The 21,176-nt window shown below is 32.0% G+C and overlaps 1 protein-coding gene across 2 annotated transcripts in view; it reads right to left on the reverse strand.

Annotated features, from left to right (window-relative positions):
• LOC145939108 (uncharacterized) overlaps positions 1-21,176 on the reverse strand; it is a 36,110-nt gene that overhangs the window by 5,770 nt on the left and 9,164 nt on the right. For both annotated transcript variants that reach the window (XM_083043230.1, XM_083043229.1), the window contains 2 exons: positions 4,978-5,079; positions 2,873-3,058 (listed from right to left, as the gene is read on the reverse strand). In XM_083043230.1, the coding sequence (XP_082899356.1) occupies positions 2,873-3,058; positions 4,978-5,062 (271 nt within the window). In that variant the 5' untranslated portion in view covers positions 5,063-5,079. The remainder of the gene's footprint in view (positions 1-2,872; positions 3,059-4,977; positions 5,080-21,176) is intronic.

Raw genomic sequence — 21,176 nt, forward strand, 5'->3', positions numbered from 1 at the left:
AAAAAACTTTTTTATCGCATCCGTCGACTATACTTACAAGTAGTACATGCGAGAAATAAATCCGCCTTTCACGCTGAAGTACGTTGCGTTGGTTTTCCATCTCTTTTTTTTCTGTTATGCTAAACTCAAATAACAAACGTCTATAATTTATAGATTCGTTTGTATATTAAAAAATTTTATTATTAACAATTTTGCATATTCTTACAATACAATATTATTTTGATTTTATTCTATTTTTTATTAGAGATTTTATATTAAAATATTTTTTAATAGTTTGATAACAGGATGCTATTATTATTTTCATTATTTCTAAATTTGTAAAAATTAATTTGATTACATTAAGTTAATAATAGAGAAAAAGAGAGAAATTTATTTTATATAAATTTTAAAACTGTATTACATATATAAACTTAGTTACATACTAGGATATATATAATGTGTTTCTATTGGATTTTTTATTTATTTATTTTGACATGTCTCTCATTTCTAAAATAATTATTAATTATATTATTTTGTCGATTATCTTCCTAAATAGGTATAGAACGGTATAAATATTATCAATTTTTATTTTCCATTAATTAAAATTTATAAGTGAAAAGAATTCGAGTTTCGATCAAGTTTGGCCTTTCGGCATCGAAAAAAGACATATGTTTATTATATTCCGAAAATTATACAAAATTATTTATATAATCACGTGTTATTAATTTTAGGCATTGTAGGATAAGTTAAAGTGATGATAACGGAAATAAATTAGCTCGTCGATTAGTTGTGCGATCGTTCATAAATGTTCTCGCAAACAATATGTAAATGGAGGACGTTATGGTATATTAGCGATGCGAATGCTTTTATAAACGTTTATTGCTATATTTCAGCTGCGTCGTAATTCTCTGAGATTCCGGATAACAAAAATTATTCGAAGCAAAGCGAATTTTAAATTTAGTAGAGGCAACGCGAGATAATAACGCGGTAATCCCCGATGCTTACTTCCGACCACGCGAAAATGCACGTGCACACATAAAATTGCATTCGGATAAGAATGTCGCGTTATCAGAAAAATAGTGCTCCAGAGCGTTATATTTTATGCTTTACACTTACACGTTGCACTTCGCGAAAATGGATTATCAAGAAAATTCAAATGATATAAGATTCAATTTTTTATACGATTTTTTTTATATAATATGCGTATGCGAAAAAGATATCGCATTTCGTTACGATATTGCGTGCTATGATCTTTTTCTCGGTAAGAGAGATTTATTTTCACGTTTAATGCGCAGATGGTTTTTTTCTTATGATCTTCGCGATTTTAAGCATATCCTTTTACATATAAAACATTTCAATATTAGAATATAATTTTATACGTTCGATTTAAATGGAGAAATATAATATTTTATATTTTTCATATACACACATGTTTTAAAATACAATTACAATATCGGGATTATTCTGTGATAAGAAAGACAAAAACAGAGGACACAGAATTTAATCGAAAAATTCTCGAATATACGGCTTCGAATAAAAACGTTCAGTTATTCAAACGCACATTTGTTAGTTTTCAGTTTAAAATCTCCACCGCCAATGTATAAACATTGAATTCGTAGATTAGAATTTAATCTGTTATTTCTCATTTCTTTCTCTCTCTTTTCCTCTTTTTCCTCTCTTTTAGAATCTTTTTTATTCTCTTTATGTTTATTCCAATGGTTGCATATATTAGGTATACGATTGGATACATCTGTATATGTATTCGAGTGCATTTACATGCCGAATTAGTGCCTGTGTGTACATATATGTGTGCGTATATTCAATAAATCGAAAGGAAAAAATGTCGAGAGAAAGAAAGAAAAAAAGGAAATCTACACGGAGAGAATTTTTTCTCTTAGAATTTACCCTGAAAATCATGGTAATCGTGCGACAATATGGTATGAAAAGAATTTTATGAGAATTTCTCTGATTAATATTTATCACAATAAACATAATAATATCTACACGTTAAAATATAAAACATGTTTGAGTAATTTTACCATGCAATTTAGTAAAATTAATCAAACATGTTTTATATTCTATTGTGATAGGTATTATTATGTTTATTGTGATAAATATTAATCAGAGAAATTCTCATAAAATTCTTTCCATACCATATTGTCCCACAATTATCATGATTTTCAGGGTAAATTTTAAGAGAAAATTCTCTCTGTGTAGTTGTTATTGAAATGAAAAAAATGGAACAAATTTTGTTACGTTTTATTTTGTATTTTTTCTACAAATATCATTAAAAAATTTATGACACCTTCTGAAATAATAACAAATATTATCACATCACAATTGAAAATATTTTTATACGTGTATATTACACACGTGTTTATCACACACATGATATTTATTTATATATAAAAATATTATAAATATTTTTTATAAAGATAGTAATTATTGCTGCTATAAAAAGTATATATAATATAAATAAATATATATAAAGTATAAATATATATAAGGTATATATATAAAATATATATAAAATATATCAATATAACATATAAAAAGATGTTCCTCTTTTAAGTGAGATTTATAAAAATAAAACTGTACCTATATAGAGAGAGATATTTTTTTTATTTATTTAAAAAGATATTTTATACGTACGTGAATTTTATGAAAAAAAAAAAAAAATTAAAAAATTTGGGATATTAAAAGTTATATACATACCTACCTATTTAATGATTTTCTCCTAGCTAATTTATGCGTTTTCTTTGGTTAGTATTAGCATTTAATTAATTTTGCGCGAGCGATTTGTTTTCCATTGACACAAGCGGATTATCTGTTCCGCATGTGCGCGCGCGTCCTAGTTTCATTTTTTAAACTCGGTTGGATACTTGTTACTCACCTAGACGATGAATCGGGCTGAAACGAACAAGGCTCAATGCGCCATGATCCAAATCACAGTTTCTTCGCCGGGCTCGTTCCCTGGCGAGTTTAGCTCTTCTCCGTAGGCAGCAAATTACCATTAATGCCAGCAATGGAAATCCCAGAATGCAGGAGACGATGGGTATTATTATGCTCTCTGGCGTTACTGTGGAAGACACAAACGCAATTTAATCATGTGCGATAATTTCCTGAACTAGAGTACTAATTCTGTTTTACATTATTATTATGCACACGATTCCCCAATTTTTGCAAACATAAAGTGTTTATTTTCTCAAGCAATATTGAACTTTTGAACAATATGAGCAAACCTATTGGGTCATTTTGATATTTTAATACAATCTAAAGTTTAAAATAGCGATGATATTTTATTGAATATTTTTATTTTTGTAAAATTGTTCTTATAAAGATTAACTAATTCTAAAGTTTATCATAGTACAAATCCTGTATTCTCAAACAATAAAATTAATTTTATTTTTATTTTTGTAATCTAAATTTTAATTATTTTACAGTTGAAAATTGTTAGAGTTGTTTACTTATGATTGCATAAACATGATTTTATATACATAGATGTTAAATAAATCCTTTTTATCTCACTTTATGATTTGATTTCTATTTTTGTTATCTACGTACATTATCTTTAATAATGTGCAATATGCTACAATATATTAGATTCATATATTTGAAGTAATGAAGTAGATTCGGTATCACTAAATAAGAGAGATGCATCTTCCTTCTTGAAAGTTTGTCAGTTTATGAAATTTTCAAGCACATAATAAGAGTTATGAGGATAGTTTACTTGCCACGAACTAGCGGGTATTATAAACAGGGCTTAAGATGATACTGATTCTAGTCTTCCATATTTGAAAGAAAACTTAAATTTTAGTTCTTTTCTCTCGTGAATCTTTTATGGAAATTTTTTGCGTACGATACATATAATAACGCAGTAATGTTATTTTTGCTATATGATGTAAAAGGGAAAAAAAGCTAAGACTTTTTGAAAACTTTTAATCAAGATATAGCTTATAACTTTTGAAAAGTACTTCTTTTGAATGGAACGCAACTTTACTGTTGACTTTTCTAAGTTATTTTTGCTGTAAAGTCAGAAGCTAAATATTTAATTATGTGTGCGCTATGATTTTAATTTAAAAAATATTGCCATTCGTATATATATATATATAAATTTTTTATAAAGATTATAATATATTCTGTGAAAATTTAAATTATGTGTTTTATATTCGCGTATTAAGTGTTCGTCACGTCTCGTATTTCTGAAAGTTGAGGATTTGTTTTTAACATGCAATTTTCCGTAGTTGAGTTGCTATACACAGCTGCAAATTAGAAGTATTGTGGGGATTTGAATGATGCACCGATTGCGCGAAATCTAGAGTTTCTAAAGTTTTAATGTCAATTAATTAACCTAGAAAAGCCATGAACGTTGCTTCGCCGAAATATCTTTTTACTCTTTAAACAGGTGCTTCCTAGGTCAATTAAGTGTTAATTAAGAATCTCTTCAATCGCAGTTACGAAAAAGTCGATATTCCAGATTATTTAAAGGGAATAGAATTCCATTATTTCATATATTCGTTGTATATATGAGTTCACACTTGTCATCACCAATAGTAATCATCAGGCAAAGCCTTTAATCGGCGAATAAACCGATAATGGTATTGTGTTATTGTACTATATACACACATACACAGTGTTATCTTGTTAGCGTATTCGTATGTCTCGTAATTTACGCTGTATAACAGGCAACTGCCTGACACTAATTACATTATCAATCCGTTGTCTCTCTCTCTCGCTCTATACGCCTCTTCAAACTCGGCTCTTCCAGCTACTCGTTTATAATTCTCCACTACCGCGGGCACTATCTAATACTTCATACAAGCGTCTAATTAAACATCTCGCGTAGTTAATACACGGCGTCTTTAAAATGAAACGCGATTCATGATAATAATGTCAACATGATACAAGTAGCTACATATACATATATTGCAACGAAGTAAAATTTAGTTTCGACTGAATAATGCGGCTGAATTAGAAACGCGATGTTTGCGTTCTTACCCGTTGGATATACCAAGATTGTAGGCCTTTTGGAGTGCGGAATCGTCGGCATGGTGGGTCGACCAGCTCTCACCCCGGCCGACATTTTTCTTTGTTCTGCAACTGAATGGAAATGCACCTTTAAGCTGACTTTTCCGATGTCGATATACATTCTCGTTTCTATCTGGTATATAATGTCTCGGTATAATACATTCGCACAAAAGTGAGAGAAAAATAAATAGAAATATAGTAAAATAAAAAATAAAATACAAAATTTATTGAAGATTTAATATATAAAAGAATGTAATTTTTTTTGTTCTCGTATTCGACAGCTACTGTGCGCATAGTTAACAGAATTAACGGCAGAATATAATGAGGGGAAGATCTTGTCACGCGACAATTCATCGAAATATGCAGTTATTTTCATCTCTGACAAGTAGGGGGAGACCGAATGACGAATAATTTTTACATTTCTCGCATTGGAATGCATGGTTTACTCGCCGCGGAAAGTGGAATCGATAGCCCCTACGTATATATAGCCTCCGATTTCGACGTGCGATTTGCACGCGCGGGAATCAGTTGACGATATTCGCACCTCGTCAGAGATGTGGAATTGGTGCCGTTACCCACGGCACACAGAGCATCTCCACGAGAATCGAATTTCTTCGCGTTCGAGATTGTTGGATTTACTCGGTTACCCTCGGGAAATTCAAATTATTCGGGCGAGACGACGGAGATAACGTCATGACAGATCGAATATTTTTGTGTGTTTTAGTCAAAGTCCGTGGTAGAAATTTTGATTTGGCACTAACCAGCGTGCCATACTTCATTTCAGGAGCTAGCATGGCACGCTGGTAAGCACCATCCTCGAATCGTCACGTTTTGCTCGCTGGCGCCACAACTTTGAAAAATTTGGCATGGTCCTGGCATGGCGCTAACAGTAAGACTTGCGTCCATTCAATTTTATAATGAATGTCACGCATTTATAAAACAGGTTAGATTAAACAGTATCAGGCGCAAGCATGGTCCTGATATGTACCTTTCCAATTCTTTTGGATAAGGCTGTGGCGTGGCAAACTTGTATGGTGCTGACAAGTGTCGTGGCGTCGATAAGGCAATTTCTACCAGGGGCGCGCTGTCGAAAATATAATTCAATAATATAATATTATTTATCAAAAATATTCCGTCATAATTTTATAAAAATTATAATATTCTATATAGATACACGCGCGCGTATCAGATATCGCGAAGAAAAGGAAATCATATAGCACATGTCCGCTGTATTTGACCCCAATTGGCATTAGCTTCGTTATCACTTCTCTTATTAATATTTTATGTTTCATCCGGGAGACGAAAATATGAGTTTTCCCACGTGCGGTGTATAATTCACGTGATGTCGCCTGAGTTATTTCTGTATATTTTCAGTAATGCTAAAAATACCGTAATGAAATTGTGCAAAAAAGCATTTTAACATACATACGGAGAAACTTCCGTTTTTAGTTTTACATTTTTTCCAAATGTTGATTGTAACGAATCGCATGAACTCCACATAAAAGTATAATTTTTTTTAAATAAAAAATCGCCGAATTATTCGACCATAATTTTTAAAATATTTCATCTATGTAAAAATTTTTAAATATTCTGAAATTTCTTGTAGAAACATACTTCGAATTCTTTTTGGTCTCATCATTTTTTATTCTGTTTGCTTGGCGCGCAATATCGCGCGGACGTTCATTATAATAGTTGATAGGAAAACCTCAACGCTGCGGGGACACTGGCCGAAATCCAGGTGTAATAATAGCGGGCGGTAAATGATCGAGAATTTGCGATATAGCCGGACGTCAGAAGCAGATAATGCAGAATAATGCGCGCATACAAAGGCTTGCCTAACTGATCTCGATTCACTTGGCATTCTCATTCTAACAAGAGATTAAATTCGGATGATATAATTAACTACTAAATTAGTACTAATTTGCTGATTTAATCCTGAATTTATTGTTACTCTCAATTAGCAGGAAATTTATATAAAAAATATGAGATTGCCGACTTAACATTATACACTCTTACTTTCGGACAATATTAATAGCGAATCATAAATAAGAAGCAAATGTATTACAATTAATTGGTTAATTATTATATTAGAATTAATTAATTATATACTTAAATATATTATTATTACTCAGAAATTATTTCAAAAAATATTAAATTGTTATAGATACATTAATACGAATATTATAACTATATAATAGTATATAATAGTAAATAATAAAAAAAAGTTAACAATATCAGCTTAAAATGTTTTCTGAATTAATCGCTGCCGAAATATTTTAATTTCATATATTTATTACTCGTGAAAAAGGATTAAAAAATAATCGATTACCAACCAATCATATCGTTAGAGAATAAATTACGAGAATATTAAGAGAATAAATTATGTCAATACAATTAATTGCTTTCTGCTTCGATTTTGATATTAATAATAATTGAAAATCCTATAAATGAAAATCAGAATACTAGCGTAATGTTAAGTATAGTACTCTCATTAATGTAAATTTCTTGTTAATTGTGGGAAACATTAAATTCGGAACTAGGACAATAACAAGTGGGAACATTAAATTCGGAATTAGGACAATAAATTAGCAATAAACTAGAAATTAGAATTAACATTTAATTACTATACATTCAAATTTTATTTTTTTATGGGAATACCAGATTAATGGCGATACACAACTAACGTTACAGTTAAAGCGTAGCACAAATACGAAATTACGAAACAATTAATCTTCTGTAGCATCAGAATTTTTATCAGTTTCACGAGTTATCACAATAATCAAGTTTTATCAATTAATCTGCTAAAAATTACTACACATAAAAATAAAATATATAGAGAATATTTAGAAATATTTATATTTTATTATATGTAAAAGAATTGTCTGATCACACAATTAATTTGTGATTTGGCTTTAGTATCTTTAAATCTCGCGGCAGTTAGGATTATTATTAGTCTGCGAGATTCAGCCTCTCTTCAGTCGCTTTCGTCTGCGTTTTAGGATTCAGGTCATCCTTATTTTTGCCGCGGCGGCTTGTCAAATATTGCTACTATAAATCATTCGGGAGAGTATATACTCTCTGCGCGCTCTTACGTTCAAATATAGAAGAGTCTCAGCCGGGAATGATAATCGCGCAGGAGAGGAATGGAAGGGTGGCGTTATCGTATTTTAAAGAAACGATCTTTAAGACGCGTGAGGATTTTTTTGCGCTTGGGGGAGAATCTGCTGATCGTTTGCTTATCCTACGTATTACGAGATAGACTGAATTAAAGGAGGGAAGAAATAATTGCTATTTTAGCGAGCGAAAAATTGATATTAGCGAATTATCAAGAATATAAGCAGCAATATTTTTTTACGATATAATAATTTATTCGAAGGATCTGTAGGGCAATGTGACAAAAGCGTCACATAAATAAACGTCTCGCTTCTACATATATTTAAGAAATATTTATGCAATATAAGATTTTGTATTTAACCTTTACGATGAATTATATCAGAATATAAAATTTCAAGGTGTTTGGAAAAGATATAAAATTATATATTCATCTAACAATGTACGAAAATTCTTCGAATTATTAAAACAGTGAATTTTGAGATGTTGATACTATCTTATTGTTAGATGTTGATCCAGCACTTTCTGTCTTTGTTGGTCCAACACTTCTCGTGTTAAAGTAGATTGCTCTATCGACTGCTAATCTTTTGGCAGAGAGAAGTAGCCTTCTCCTTTCTCGAGGCATGTTCGCGAAAGCCTACGAGATTTCCCGATCGCCAGAAAGTAATAGTAGTTACGATGTGCTTGTTATCTAAGCAGGTCGATCACAAAAAAAATCTCATTTCACGAAACTCGCGAATAAAAGAAAAAGTCAATTCTCAGATTCTTCTTCGAAGCGAGCAACGCGATTAATCTGGAAAAAGTATAATTTTATGAGAGACTGTTTCGAGCTGAAATATGGTTATTTAAGCGCTGTATAAAGGCTCTTCAAGAATTATTACAAAATTTAAGGAGTAATTTTCAAAGAACGATCTCGTTATTTTATAATGAGAGTCTTTGATATCGCATTTGTTTATAGTTTATATTTTTATATGAAAGAATTTTTTAACAAGTTCTTTATATCAGCTTTTATGATCATAATTAGTAATGTAATTCGTGTAAACTAATTTCGTACATCTTGATTAATGTAAAAATAATTTTAGAAAGAGATTAAAAGTGGTTAGCATTTTAAAATATTTAATCAACGTGTGTGAAGCTGGCGTCTGATTTCGTGGAAACTCATATATACATCTTTATAATTAATTCTAGCTTACATATTTATATTGTGTATATGTTATAAGTTACAATGAAAAAAATAATAAGATTGTATGTATCTAATATGTATATGTATTCTATTTGTTATTACAGGTTCTCGCAGTCAAACTCGCGCGTAGCACATCAGCAATTGTACCGAATAAATCGTTGCTTCGTATTTTCGATCATAGTTTTCTCATTGTGCAATGTACGCGAAATACGCGTGCGATTTACGCGTCGCGTCGGGAGTGCCGTGTAAAGTTTCGCGTGTCGGAAGTGCCGTGTAAAGTGTCGGGCGATCGTAATTATTCGTGTTTTCGCGAGTGTCGCGAGTGTTATCAAGGACCAAGAGAGGAGGAGGAGGCCCGGGGAGGCATCGGGCAACAGCGGGACAACTGTGAGGTATATATAAAATAAAAACATTTTTTTTTAAACTACATTGTTTATGAGTGTATATTTCCGTTCCCAGATTTTTAAAACACCTTGTGTATATATATATATATATATGTATATATACATACACACACACATGTATATATACATAATTTAATTATTTTGTTTTCAGATCGATGTGCTGTGTACTACAACTCCTACAACTGCTATTGCACGTATCGGTGAGTTAGAAATTGTTTATACAAAAGTAGAAAAGTAGAAATTATGAAACAAACATTTAAAAGTAATTTTGTTCGATATTTATGTAGTTGATTTTTTCGACATAAAAGTATAGTTTTCAAAATATTTTATTATTTAAAGTATCTCGTCACACTGACATCTATGAATATTTTACCCTATTACATTTCTCTTCTTGTATTACATGAAGAATCATAGCTAGTTAGTTATTCGGTAGATGAGGTACATAAAATATCCCGATACATTTCCTGGATCTTTTTCGAGCTAAAGAAATAAAATATGCGAGCTTCCCGGCGTGACCCGAAGCAAGAGTTGTCGATCACAGAAACAAAGATGAATAGATATTGTACCTATAGCAACATTTTGTCCCGGAATAAAAATAGCCTGCAGCCCACGCTTTTATATACTTTTTTTCCAATAAAAGTGGCGATTTAATTATCTCGCTCTCGGAGAGTATGAAATTTATTTACGTTTTTCCGCAAAGATATTTACGGCGATTGATTTATCTGAGATATATCTTGTCAATAAAATTAACACCAGATAAAGTATGTTATCTCTATCATGAGTAAAATCGCTCCATTTGTCATGACAAAGAAACACCTTACTAACTTTAAGAAACGTATTGAAAATTTAAAGACAGTTTGGTTTTTAAAGGCTTACGGAAATATGCTTAGATATTTACATTAAAGAAGATTGTTTTCGTTACTTGTTTCCGAGGAATAAGCTGTATCTTTTGCATCGATGAAATTCTCGTTCAATTTTCGCAGAAAAATGTTTTCCCGCACTAAACCAATGAGAATTTGAAAATAAATTGCTTGTCGACGTATCTTTCAGCACCGGGATTAAAAAACAACAAATCGGCTATGTACAAAACGTGACTTTAATACAGGCATAATAAAATCTTGTTAGTTAGCTCTTCATCAGGCAGCATCAATAAACTTTACAGAAATTAAGGGAAAGCTATACGATACTTTTTTATATAAATGCAAATTATACACAAGATTTTTTTACGAAAAACATTTTCCATCAATATTTTAACAATATTTTATATTGATATTCTATATTTTTAAAAATATTTTTTACTATATTTTTTATCTCCAATTGCTCGACTTCAATTTTTCTTCGATAATCTTTTTCTGAAAAAATTGCAATATTGCAAGTAAAATTCCACTACTTGATTTCTGAATGGGAAAAAAGGGAAGAAAAGAAAAAACAATTTATTCTCGAATATCGCGTAGTCGAGAAGGTAGCTTAGATTCCAAACTTCGCGTCACGATTACATTTCTCCGTGTCGTTTTATCCCGTCGATTTCGGGACGAAATTAGATTCACGTGACGTCCCGAAGCACAAGTTTCAAAGGAACGCGGTATGCATGTGCAAATAACACGAATCGCGCGTATGCGGCTACGATACAACGGATGATTTCGACAGACGGAGAATTAATAGACCGACATCACTGGAAATATTAATGAGAATCCCATGAAAAGCAATTACGATTGATAACCGCTACCGACAGGGATAACATCGGCATATTAACGAAGTCGTGACGTTTCGTTATATGATGCTGCATATGACGTTGAAGGCGAATCAATTAGAAGACCGTTGCCGGTCTAAGTCATTAAAGAACGTTTTGCATCTAACCTACAATTAGTAGATCGATCTCTTGCACGACCTAGAAAGTATTTAGCCTTTAAACCTTGACCACGGCCTTACTAACGATTCCTAATTTAGAAATAGCGAATTAGCAAATCTAAGTTCTAATTTCAATGGCGGTACAATTAAAGATCACAGAGATTTCGTGTTCGTGATCCAATAGGAAGATATCACGAGCGTGGAGCGGAAGTGGCAGAAGGTGAGAGAGTAGGCTGAATAAATCGCGTAGCTTATCCGCAATGTAATCGAGGTTGCCCTAATTAATGGAACGTATGATAGATGACGCGGATTAAGTAACCTACTTTAGAATCAAATAAAATCTGACCGACGTGTATTGTAAGATTCACCGATATATACATATATATATATATATATATATATATATAAGAACAAGAGGCCGCGTTTTTCTTTTCGCTTCAAATCGATCTTTTGTCCGGCGCTACAAAAAAATCGAATTCATTATCCCAATTTACTCAATATTCGCGAACAAAAACGAATAGTTCGGAAGAACGAAAAAACAGCATATGCCTGTAGTCTTAAGATCATCGAATAGAAATTGAAATCTACACTGAGAGAATTTTCTCTTAGAATTTACCCTGAAAATCATGGTAATCGTGGGACAATATGGTATGAAAAGAATTTTATAAGAATTTCTCTGATGAATATTTAGCACAATAAAAATAATAATATTATTACAATAAAATATAAAACATGTTTGATTAATTTTATTATGAAGTTTAGTAAAATTAATCAAACATATTTTATATTTTATTGTAATAGATATTATTATTTTTATTTCAATAAATATTAATCAGAGAAATTCTCATAAAATTCTTTCCATACCATATTGTCCTACGATTACTATGATTTTCAGGATAAATTCTAAGAGAAAATTTTTTCTGTGTATTGATTAATACATTCTCAAAATTAAATCCATATCAAGCGTGGTCGAATGGGCAGAGAATCAGACATGGCCATTCTAATCTAGTTTATACGCAGGCGCCTTTGTCTTTCGTGTACATAAATTAGAGGCATGCTGAGATTCGCACCCTTCACGCCCCCATTCGTACGTGCACGTGCATAAACACGCGAGTGTACATACCTATCTACGTTGCTTACTACGGATCTGTCAGTGCGACGTCGCGAGGTATATAAACCCGGGACCAAACACCTCTCTTGTTTCGAGATCGGTATACGACCGTACACACAAGCGATGTAAATACCTTGACATTCCGCGATGTTGAGACAGTATGGGAAACAACTTCCTGCGGCCATACATACCTCTCGTATTTCGACAGTGTTCCAAAATGTGGGAAATGCAGATAGAGCTGTTGACTTGCAAGCCTTTAAACGGCAGGCAGACGTCACGAAACGGATGAGATAATTTAAGAATATTTCAACTTGTCAGAGGTCTCGACATTTTTATAATTTAGTATAATATCGTGAAAACTTTGATTTCAAAAAAATATTCGTAAATACATTATGGAACATCTTTATTATAATGATATGGATAAAATTGAGTGCAATGTTGCGAATGTCAAAAGTGATCCTAAAATTATCATATAATTTATATTCCAAAATTATATTTAGACAACTTTATTTATTTATATATAGTATATTTAATTTATTTCAAGAGTTTAAATATATATATATATATATATATATATATATATATATATATATTTAAACTCTTGAAGCACTACAATTTTATATAAATTTATAAAAGTACGACTGTTAAAAAAATTAAAGAACTTAATTTTTTAATTAGTACAAAAGAGAAATTAGTGAACCTACGCAGACCATAAGACCTTGCAATTTACAAGTCAATTGTTGTACTTATATCAACAACTACAGTTTCTGAGAGTTCAGATCGACATGATGGTCGAGATACTTATTCATGTGATCAGTTAACATTCTGTGTTGCTTCCCTTGTCGAGAAGTTTGACAATAACTTTTCCAATTTCGCGGGATGCTTAATGCTTTGCAACTCCGTTATTGCAATTGGAATTACATCTCAGCTATATCTTATGTTACACATTTATCCATTCCAAAAGTAAATGTGGTAAAAATCTTGTTAAATTTTTTTAATTTGCCTAAACTTTCTCAATATATAATTTTTTATTAACGTCTATCGTTAAAATAATAAATTTTATATATTTAATAATTTTTTTTATATATATTTTATATTTTATATGAAAATCATATTTTTGTCATTAATTTTCACAAACTTATATTAATCCATATTTATAATTAAGCCGTCTATCAGAAAATTGAATATGCTCTGGAAGAGCATGTATCAAACGATACGTCATCTTGGGATAAATTGAGTTTGTGCATACACTTTGAACGCACCATTTTCGGTATGACAGTCTTCCTAGGCAAATGTCGTGCTCCATTATTATTTATATATTTACATATATGATTTATATATAGAATGTTACATTTTAAATCAATATAAGCAAATAAGTCAAAAACTGAGTAAAATATACAATCTATGGTCTCTGGTTTATGGTCTGTGGTTAGGTATTTCTGATCTCTGGTTTATAGTTTATAGTTCTCTGGTCTCATATTAAGCTGCCCTTTCTACTTTTCGAAAAATTTATATTATTTAATACGATTTTTATAATTAAATTAAAATCCCATTAAAGTAAAAATTTATAATTTGAAAGCTGTATGTCGGATAATCGGATTTAAATTCGTATTATTTCTATTATAAGCACCTTTACTATCACATAGTATTATTAGCCACGTGTACGTGTACAACAAATGCATTAGACTTCGAACGAGAGTAAGTTCAGCGTAAATTCTACATCCATTAGGTTCGTAAAACGTTTTCCCGAACCATTTTAATGGTTTTAATAGGCATTAAGGCTTTCCTGGCGCGTTACATCTTGCTTCGAAGGAAAGTGCAATTGATTAATCGTATAAATGTTCACGTTTAAATTTATGCTATAAAATTTATCATGAAAAAGTTATAGTGAAAAGGATAAAAATTAAAGCGACGTTTTTGGACAATTAAGAATTTACGATTTATGACTGAAGACGTAAAGACAAATGGTGAGGGAAGATGCACATGGTGAATTGTAAAAAGTTGAGATGAGACTTCTTTTCGTCGATCCGACAGCACGATATTCTCATTTTTTGCTGGATTTTTTGTATCTTGCTACCTCTTCGAGAAAAGTCGTGCGGAAAAGAAGAAAAATTTACCGCATATATCGCACATTCTTGAATTTATATTCTGGATATGTACTTCTTTCTCTTTTTCTTGTTTTACGAGTTTGCATGCTGATACCTTCGCTGAATTTATTCCAGACTGAATCACTATTACGCATCCGGCGTTGTAAGTAAACTTCCTGTTCGACGATATCTCGGAGACAATACAATATTTTTATTTTCAATTTTTAAGAGCTTTTATTTTTCCCGCACGTAATAATATTAGAAGACACGTAGCAACATCTTTCGCGCCAATCATATTTATAAAAAAATATGCCATCGCGTATTCTGTTCCGAAAATATATTATTTTTATAATAGATAGTATTTTTGAATTCGTTGTACTTATATCGCGTGATTAAAATAACAAATAATTCGGCAATCGCAAATTTTGTAAATAATTTCCGTTTCGACTGCGCTCATATACCTACAATACTCGTAAATATTTGAAGTACACGATGGATTATCGAGCCTGCGACTAATCGATTGCGCGGATAATACGCATTATTGGATTAGATTAGCCGGCATGTTGATTGCTATCTGCAAATGCATCGGTATTTTACTGCCCTTATCTCACCTTACCTCTACCTTGAATTAATCCCAGAATTAATCCCGATTTTTTACAATTTAGGACGAATTTACTTTTACGGATTTCTCGAAGAAGTATTTTAATGAAACAATTCCAAGCGCAAAAGCGTTTTCTTACGTTAATATTTGCAGTCGGAGACGACAGGGCTCTTTTGATTCTTGCATTCCTTGTTGCGGATATTTTCACGAGTTACAGCGGAAAAGTTTCTTGCTATGAAAATAACTCGCGCCCAACTCCGCGAAACAACCAGTTTCGAATGTTAACGAGTCGTCCTCGAGAAATTATTAAGTCACCGCGTATAACGTTACTTTGTAGGAAAAGCCATGCCGCGACGTCCTATATATCTGAAATTAAAAATATTTATCGCGCGCGAGAAGTACAATAATTCGTTTCGTTCCGCGATAAATATGTTAAATGAGATAGGAAAAGATCGTCAAACCGAGAAAAGTTAATTCGGCGAACCGTAAAATTTGTCGTGGTAGATTTGAAGTTGTCGTCTCCGCGCGGTCGAAGTTGTAAACTGTTGTGAAAATTTATAGCTTTTCCCGTGTATATATGTACCTGGTCGCTGCCGTTGTTCAACCCGGCTACGGGCATTTTTACCGATAAAGTATGTGAAATGTTACCACTGCTCTATGCACTTCGAGACTTTACACATCGTCTGAATTTTTAAACAACATACCTTGTTTCTAAGCCTGAATTTCCAAAGACACACGGTATATTCGGTATATAAAATTTGTAACAAAGAGCATAAGGTTCCCACACTGTGTCATCATCGTGTTTCGCATTCGTTATTCGAATATAATGTAGTCTAAAAATTTTGTGAAAGGCAAATATATCACGTCATTATATAAAAATATTCTACTTCGCTGCACAATGATATATGAACTTTAAAATTTTCGATGAACGATGCACTCCGCATTTATTTAAATCTGCATGAAAGGAATACGCGTTATAAAATTTATTTACGTAGCTTGGAATACAGGCCGTATTTTTCCATGGGAAAATCTGTAAACAGACATTCGCGGTAATTTTTCTCAGGTTTATAGAGCGAGAGACGTTTTTTTTTGTCCTCTCTCTCTCTGTCTCGCCTACCGTCGTTACTCGCGACATTTTTCTTATTCTCCCATCGGGTTTTCTGAGTAAAACTTAACGAGAAAGATATTGTCAGCCGGATATGCGCATGCCGGAAATATTAAATTCCGCATAGCTCTGACGAGATTTACTCTATAGCATCAACAGTGAAACCGCTATTTAATAAACGCGATCGTGTTTTGTGATACTGGACTTTATTTCGTTACGGCTTGCATTTGTCGGAAAATATATAGAGCGCCCGCACTTTAAAGCGGGCGCGGTTTATCGTTGATCAAAGAGAAGAAGCAGTTTCTAAAATTTAATATTCTTCGTGCGAGGGGGGCGAACGCGTGTACGAATAAACGCGAACACGCGTTGATAATATATTATTTTCGACAAGATAAATTATATTCTGTCTCTCTTCTTTCTTTCTCCAGAAGACAGATTACTGGAGAATGATAATGCGTAAGCCGCGAATGGATTCAATCGAATGAATATTATCGAGCTTTCACTCACTCAGTCCGTTCACTCTTTAAATATCCGCGTTCTCTTGTCTCTTTTCTCTCTCTCATCCATTTTAGGACTTTCCTCGCAGATTTTCTGAAACTTGTTTTCGCAGCGTAAACGACATTGTATCTTCGGCGAATCTCTCCCTTGTTTCTCGGAAGGTTTAATTTAAGACTCGGGCAAATTTCATCCTGAAATTTTTCAAACGATGAACGTAGTAGTAAACTTTATAATTTATCGTACACAGTATTTTTGTATAATCATTGAAACGAATATAACGGAAAACAAAACGGCCTTTCTCGCGACCGCGGTTTTACCGCAGAAATTTCCCTCGGGAAAACGCCTCGCCTTGATTCGAGTAAAAACATGGGCGATATGTGTTTTGCAGTTTTTACCTCTCCGTAATTTCGTTATCATTTTTCTTATGTTTTGCCTTCTTTCATGTAAAATATCGGAAAAATATCCGAGTAGACCGTTAGCTACTAGTCCATTATTATGAGTGTCTTTTTTTCCTTTCCGCTTCTTCAAAAAAGAAATACTCCGCCTTGTAAGAAAATTTTGCTTTCCTAATTCTCTTTCCATTAACACGCGCAAAGACATTTACGAGTCCGCTACGACACCGTCCTTTCTTTAGTTCGGCATTACCTTCTCGTTAACCCAGATCACTAATGTGATTACTAATTTATCCAATGACGCGTTAGATCCGTACTAACGAGAAAATGTAATCCAATTCACTAATGTCTTGTATTCTTCTAATCGATTTTAAGATTCTCTCACGCACTTCTCAGCATTTACATTTTGGTGAATTTAAAGGCGTCTTTAATGGAAATTATTTACATACCGTGTTGCTCCTCTTTTGCAAGTTTCGATTATTTAAATTAAATTTGTTACACGTATAAAATAAAGTTTATTTATATTGTAGAAAGATAATTTATATTGATATAGTATTAAATTTATTAACGCCTTTTAGTTCTACATGTTACAAATAATTTTGTAATTGTTTAACTTTTCGATTTCAATTTTTCGATATCAAAGAAAAAATTGACGCCAACGTAATCAAATAAAAGAAAAATTCTACAATGTTAAAATTCTACAATGTTAAAACGTAAAACTACACATATATGTAAAATAAAAATTAAGTAAAGTAAAAATTTTATGACACAAATAAAAACTAATTACGTTTATATATACTTTATATATATACATATAATTTGAGTTTTGTTTTATTTATTAAATAAATAAGAAAAGGAACAATTGATTAATTATTGATGCTGTCGGAAATAATAAAAAGGCAGGAATAATGAAAGGATTGTTTCTTTATTTATTTCTTCATTCATAGCCATTGATTTAGAAGATTGCCAGAAATAATTAAGTTCGGAGAAATAATGAAAGAATCGTAAACTGTTTGGAGGAAATGGGATAAATATATACCTTGGATTTTCCGTGATGATTTCAGGATATAAACTAATACGATATGTTTTCGGTACGTTTGCGACACCGTTTGCGCGTAATTGTCGTTGTAATTGCGCGTCATGCCAGTCACTAATTGCGATAGAGGCGGAGCAAAAATATGAGAGTGTCGTTGAATAAGAGCGGGAAATATTAATGAAAGTAGAACGAACGCGAAGGTTTAAGCGCGCAGAGGTCAAGAGGGCGAAAAAGAAAAGTAAGAAGTCGCAAAGGAAAATATTGAAATACTCTGCTTGCGTTGCTGGTGAAGGAAAATGCTTTTATCGTAATACGATATGTACAAAACTCTTCCGGAAATGAGCGATGCACAAAAACTGTATAGCGGTTTCATGTTGATTTTGGTTTCTTCGTGTGTATATGTATATGATTGCTTTAGCTAGTTAACTCTTTTAACCTGAACGGATAAAAATGTTATCCTATGAAAAAGAAAATCCTTTAAATTTTTACTTGTTTGTAATATATCTGACATTAATATAAGAGAGAGAGAGAGAGAAAGAGAGAGAAATAATTATTTACGTAACATTTAGTTTCAGCCATAGTTACAGTTGAAAATAAAATATCTTGTAGAAAAACAACTTTATTTCCGTTTATTCTAAATACGAGGACTGTCATTTATTTTTGACAACTTTTGACAACTTTCAAAAAGCATTCCTAAGGTATAGCAGTGTGAGTACGAAAATGCATTACGAGTGCAAAGAATGCACTATTCGAACGTGTCGATATTTATGACATGAAATGGCATGAAAATTGCCTACAACACATACATTACACAATCACAGTAATTGTAAATCGATTTTCTATTAGTATTTTTTTCTCTTAGAAATAATTTATTATTTAAAAGAAAAAATGTAATATATATAATGCATATATATATATTAAAAATTTCTCATATTTTCTCTTTTTCGCTTATTTTGTGCGTGATTTAAATCAATCTTCTTATGGATTTTGTTTATTGGCTTAAAGAAAAAATAAAAGAAAAAAATTTTTATATCTACAATTTTCATATTTTTACAATAATTTGCGAAAATAGAATTTTTTCTTGTACTTGTACCGGATTTCAGTTTAGCGAACACGTGCCTTTTTAAATTAATACTAATAAAATATGTAAAAGTTTCTTCCTTCGATCCCGAAAAAGCTTTGTCATCCAAAATTTGATCTCCAGAGATTATATCTCTTTTTGGGAGGAAACATTTTTCCTTTTCGGGATGAAAAATGCACAGGAGGAAATACGTCATTACGGTATGGCGCACGTGTGAAATCGCTACGCTGCGTGATGGCACGTTATTTATCGCCGGAAAACCCGATGAGTAATTATTACGTACGCAGGCTTGTCGCAAGAGTGATCTATCGTGATCCACCTGTTGTACTACGGATCATTAATAAGCTCGTGCGTATTCGGAAAAAATATCAACGTGTAGTTTGTACGCGCAATCGCACTGCAGAATGAATGGGTATATACTCATATAGAGAGACGTACGATCACAACATAATCTACGAGATTATCTTCCTGTCGAAATCCTCTCCGGGATATATATAGTCTCGCTCATTGGAGCATTAATGTGGTAACCGGGATTGTAAATCCGAGCTTACAGCTTAATGCTTTTCGAGAAGATTGCAAATTAGTATTCTATATACATGATGTAAATTTCTTCGTCTTCTTCTTTTTTCCCCCCTTAAAAGATGTGAGAAATAATCTTAGAACAAATTTATAAAATATATTTTATAAATATAAATTTATAAAATATATTTCATCACAATTGCGTAGAACATTATTATTTGCATATTCAAGACGTTTAAAAATAAGAGATCGTAAGTAATTGGATTATGTAGGAAAAATAATGCGATGCAAATTTAAATTAATATACAATGTAAAGCTCTATTATAGTTGTTAGAAAACTGATTACGCACAGTAGTAGTAGCAGCGCAAATTACGGACTATAAAGTCGCGAAGAATGTATACGATCCGTGAATTTAACGAAGGGTGGGCGCGCGGGTAATTTCACTTTGGCACGCAGGGGAGCGATATATCCCGTCACGCAAATTTGCGCATATTTCCAAAAAATTTCGACGAATAATTCCGTCCCGACGAGTTGCATCCGACAAATTATGCGATAGAAAGTCGCGGAGTAATTTCAGATCAGTGATTTACAACGCCATCCAAGCATTCTCAAAATTCAGCGGACTTGCTCTTTGACCTTTATTATTCCAGAGAGGATTCTCCTCTGTTTGTTTTTTTTTCCCTTTTCTTACTATGTCGAAGCTTAGTTTCTCAAAGAATATTCCACGATCTATAATAGATGCTGGAAACAATTGGCGAACCTTCCGAAGGATTTCTCTTTCAGTTATTTGCATCGAGAGATGCGAATTGAATTTAACGCATTTGTAAGATTCTAGAGAAATATTTATGAAAATTAATTAAAATCTATCAAAATATTATTCATTCTGCGATGTGTTGGATTGAAATAAAGTTAAACAGTTGTTTGTTCTTTGTTACAAGTAGAACTTTTTGCTAGTCCATTGATTTTTTTACATATTTTATATTATTTTATACTTTATTTAAAACGGATATTAATATATTCGCGTTCGTGAAAAGTACAAACTCGTATAAATGGCTTAGAAGAAAAGTTTTGTCAACTTTCCATTCGTTATAATAAATGCGGAACTGTTGGCAATCAAAGTTTGAGAAATTTCGGGATACAAGCGTGCGAGATACATTATGTGTTTCTATTATTCTAGTAGACGCAAATTAGA

Source organism: Prenolepis imparis, unplaced genomic scaffold (genome assembly GCF_030444845.1).
Source record: "Prenolepis imparis isolate NDT839.2.m4 unplaced genomic scaffold, iyPreImpa1.0 SCAF_7, whole genome shotgun sequence".
In the NCBI taxonomy this organism is placed as follows: Eukaryota; Metazoa; Arthropoda; class Insecta; order Hymenoptera; family Formicidae; genus Prenolepis; species Prenolepis imparis.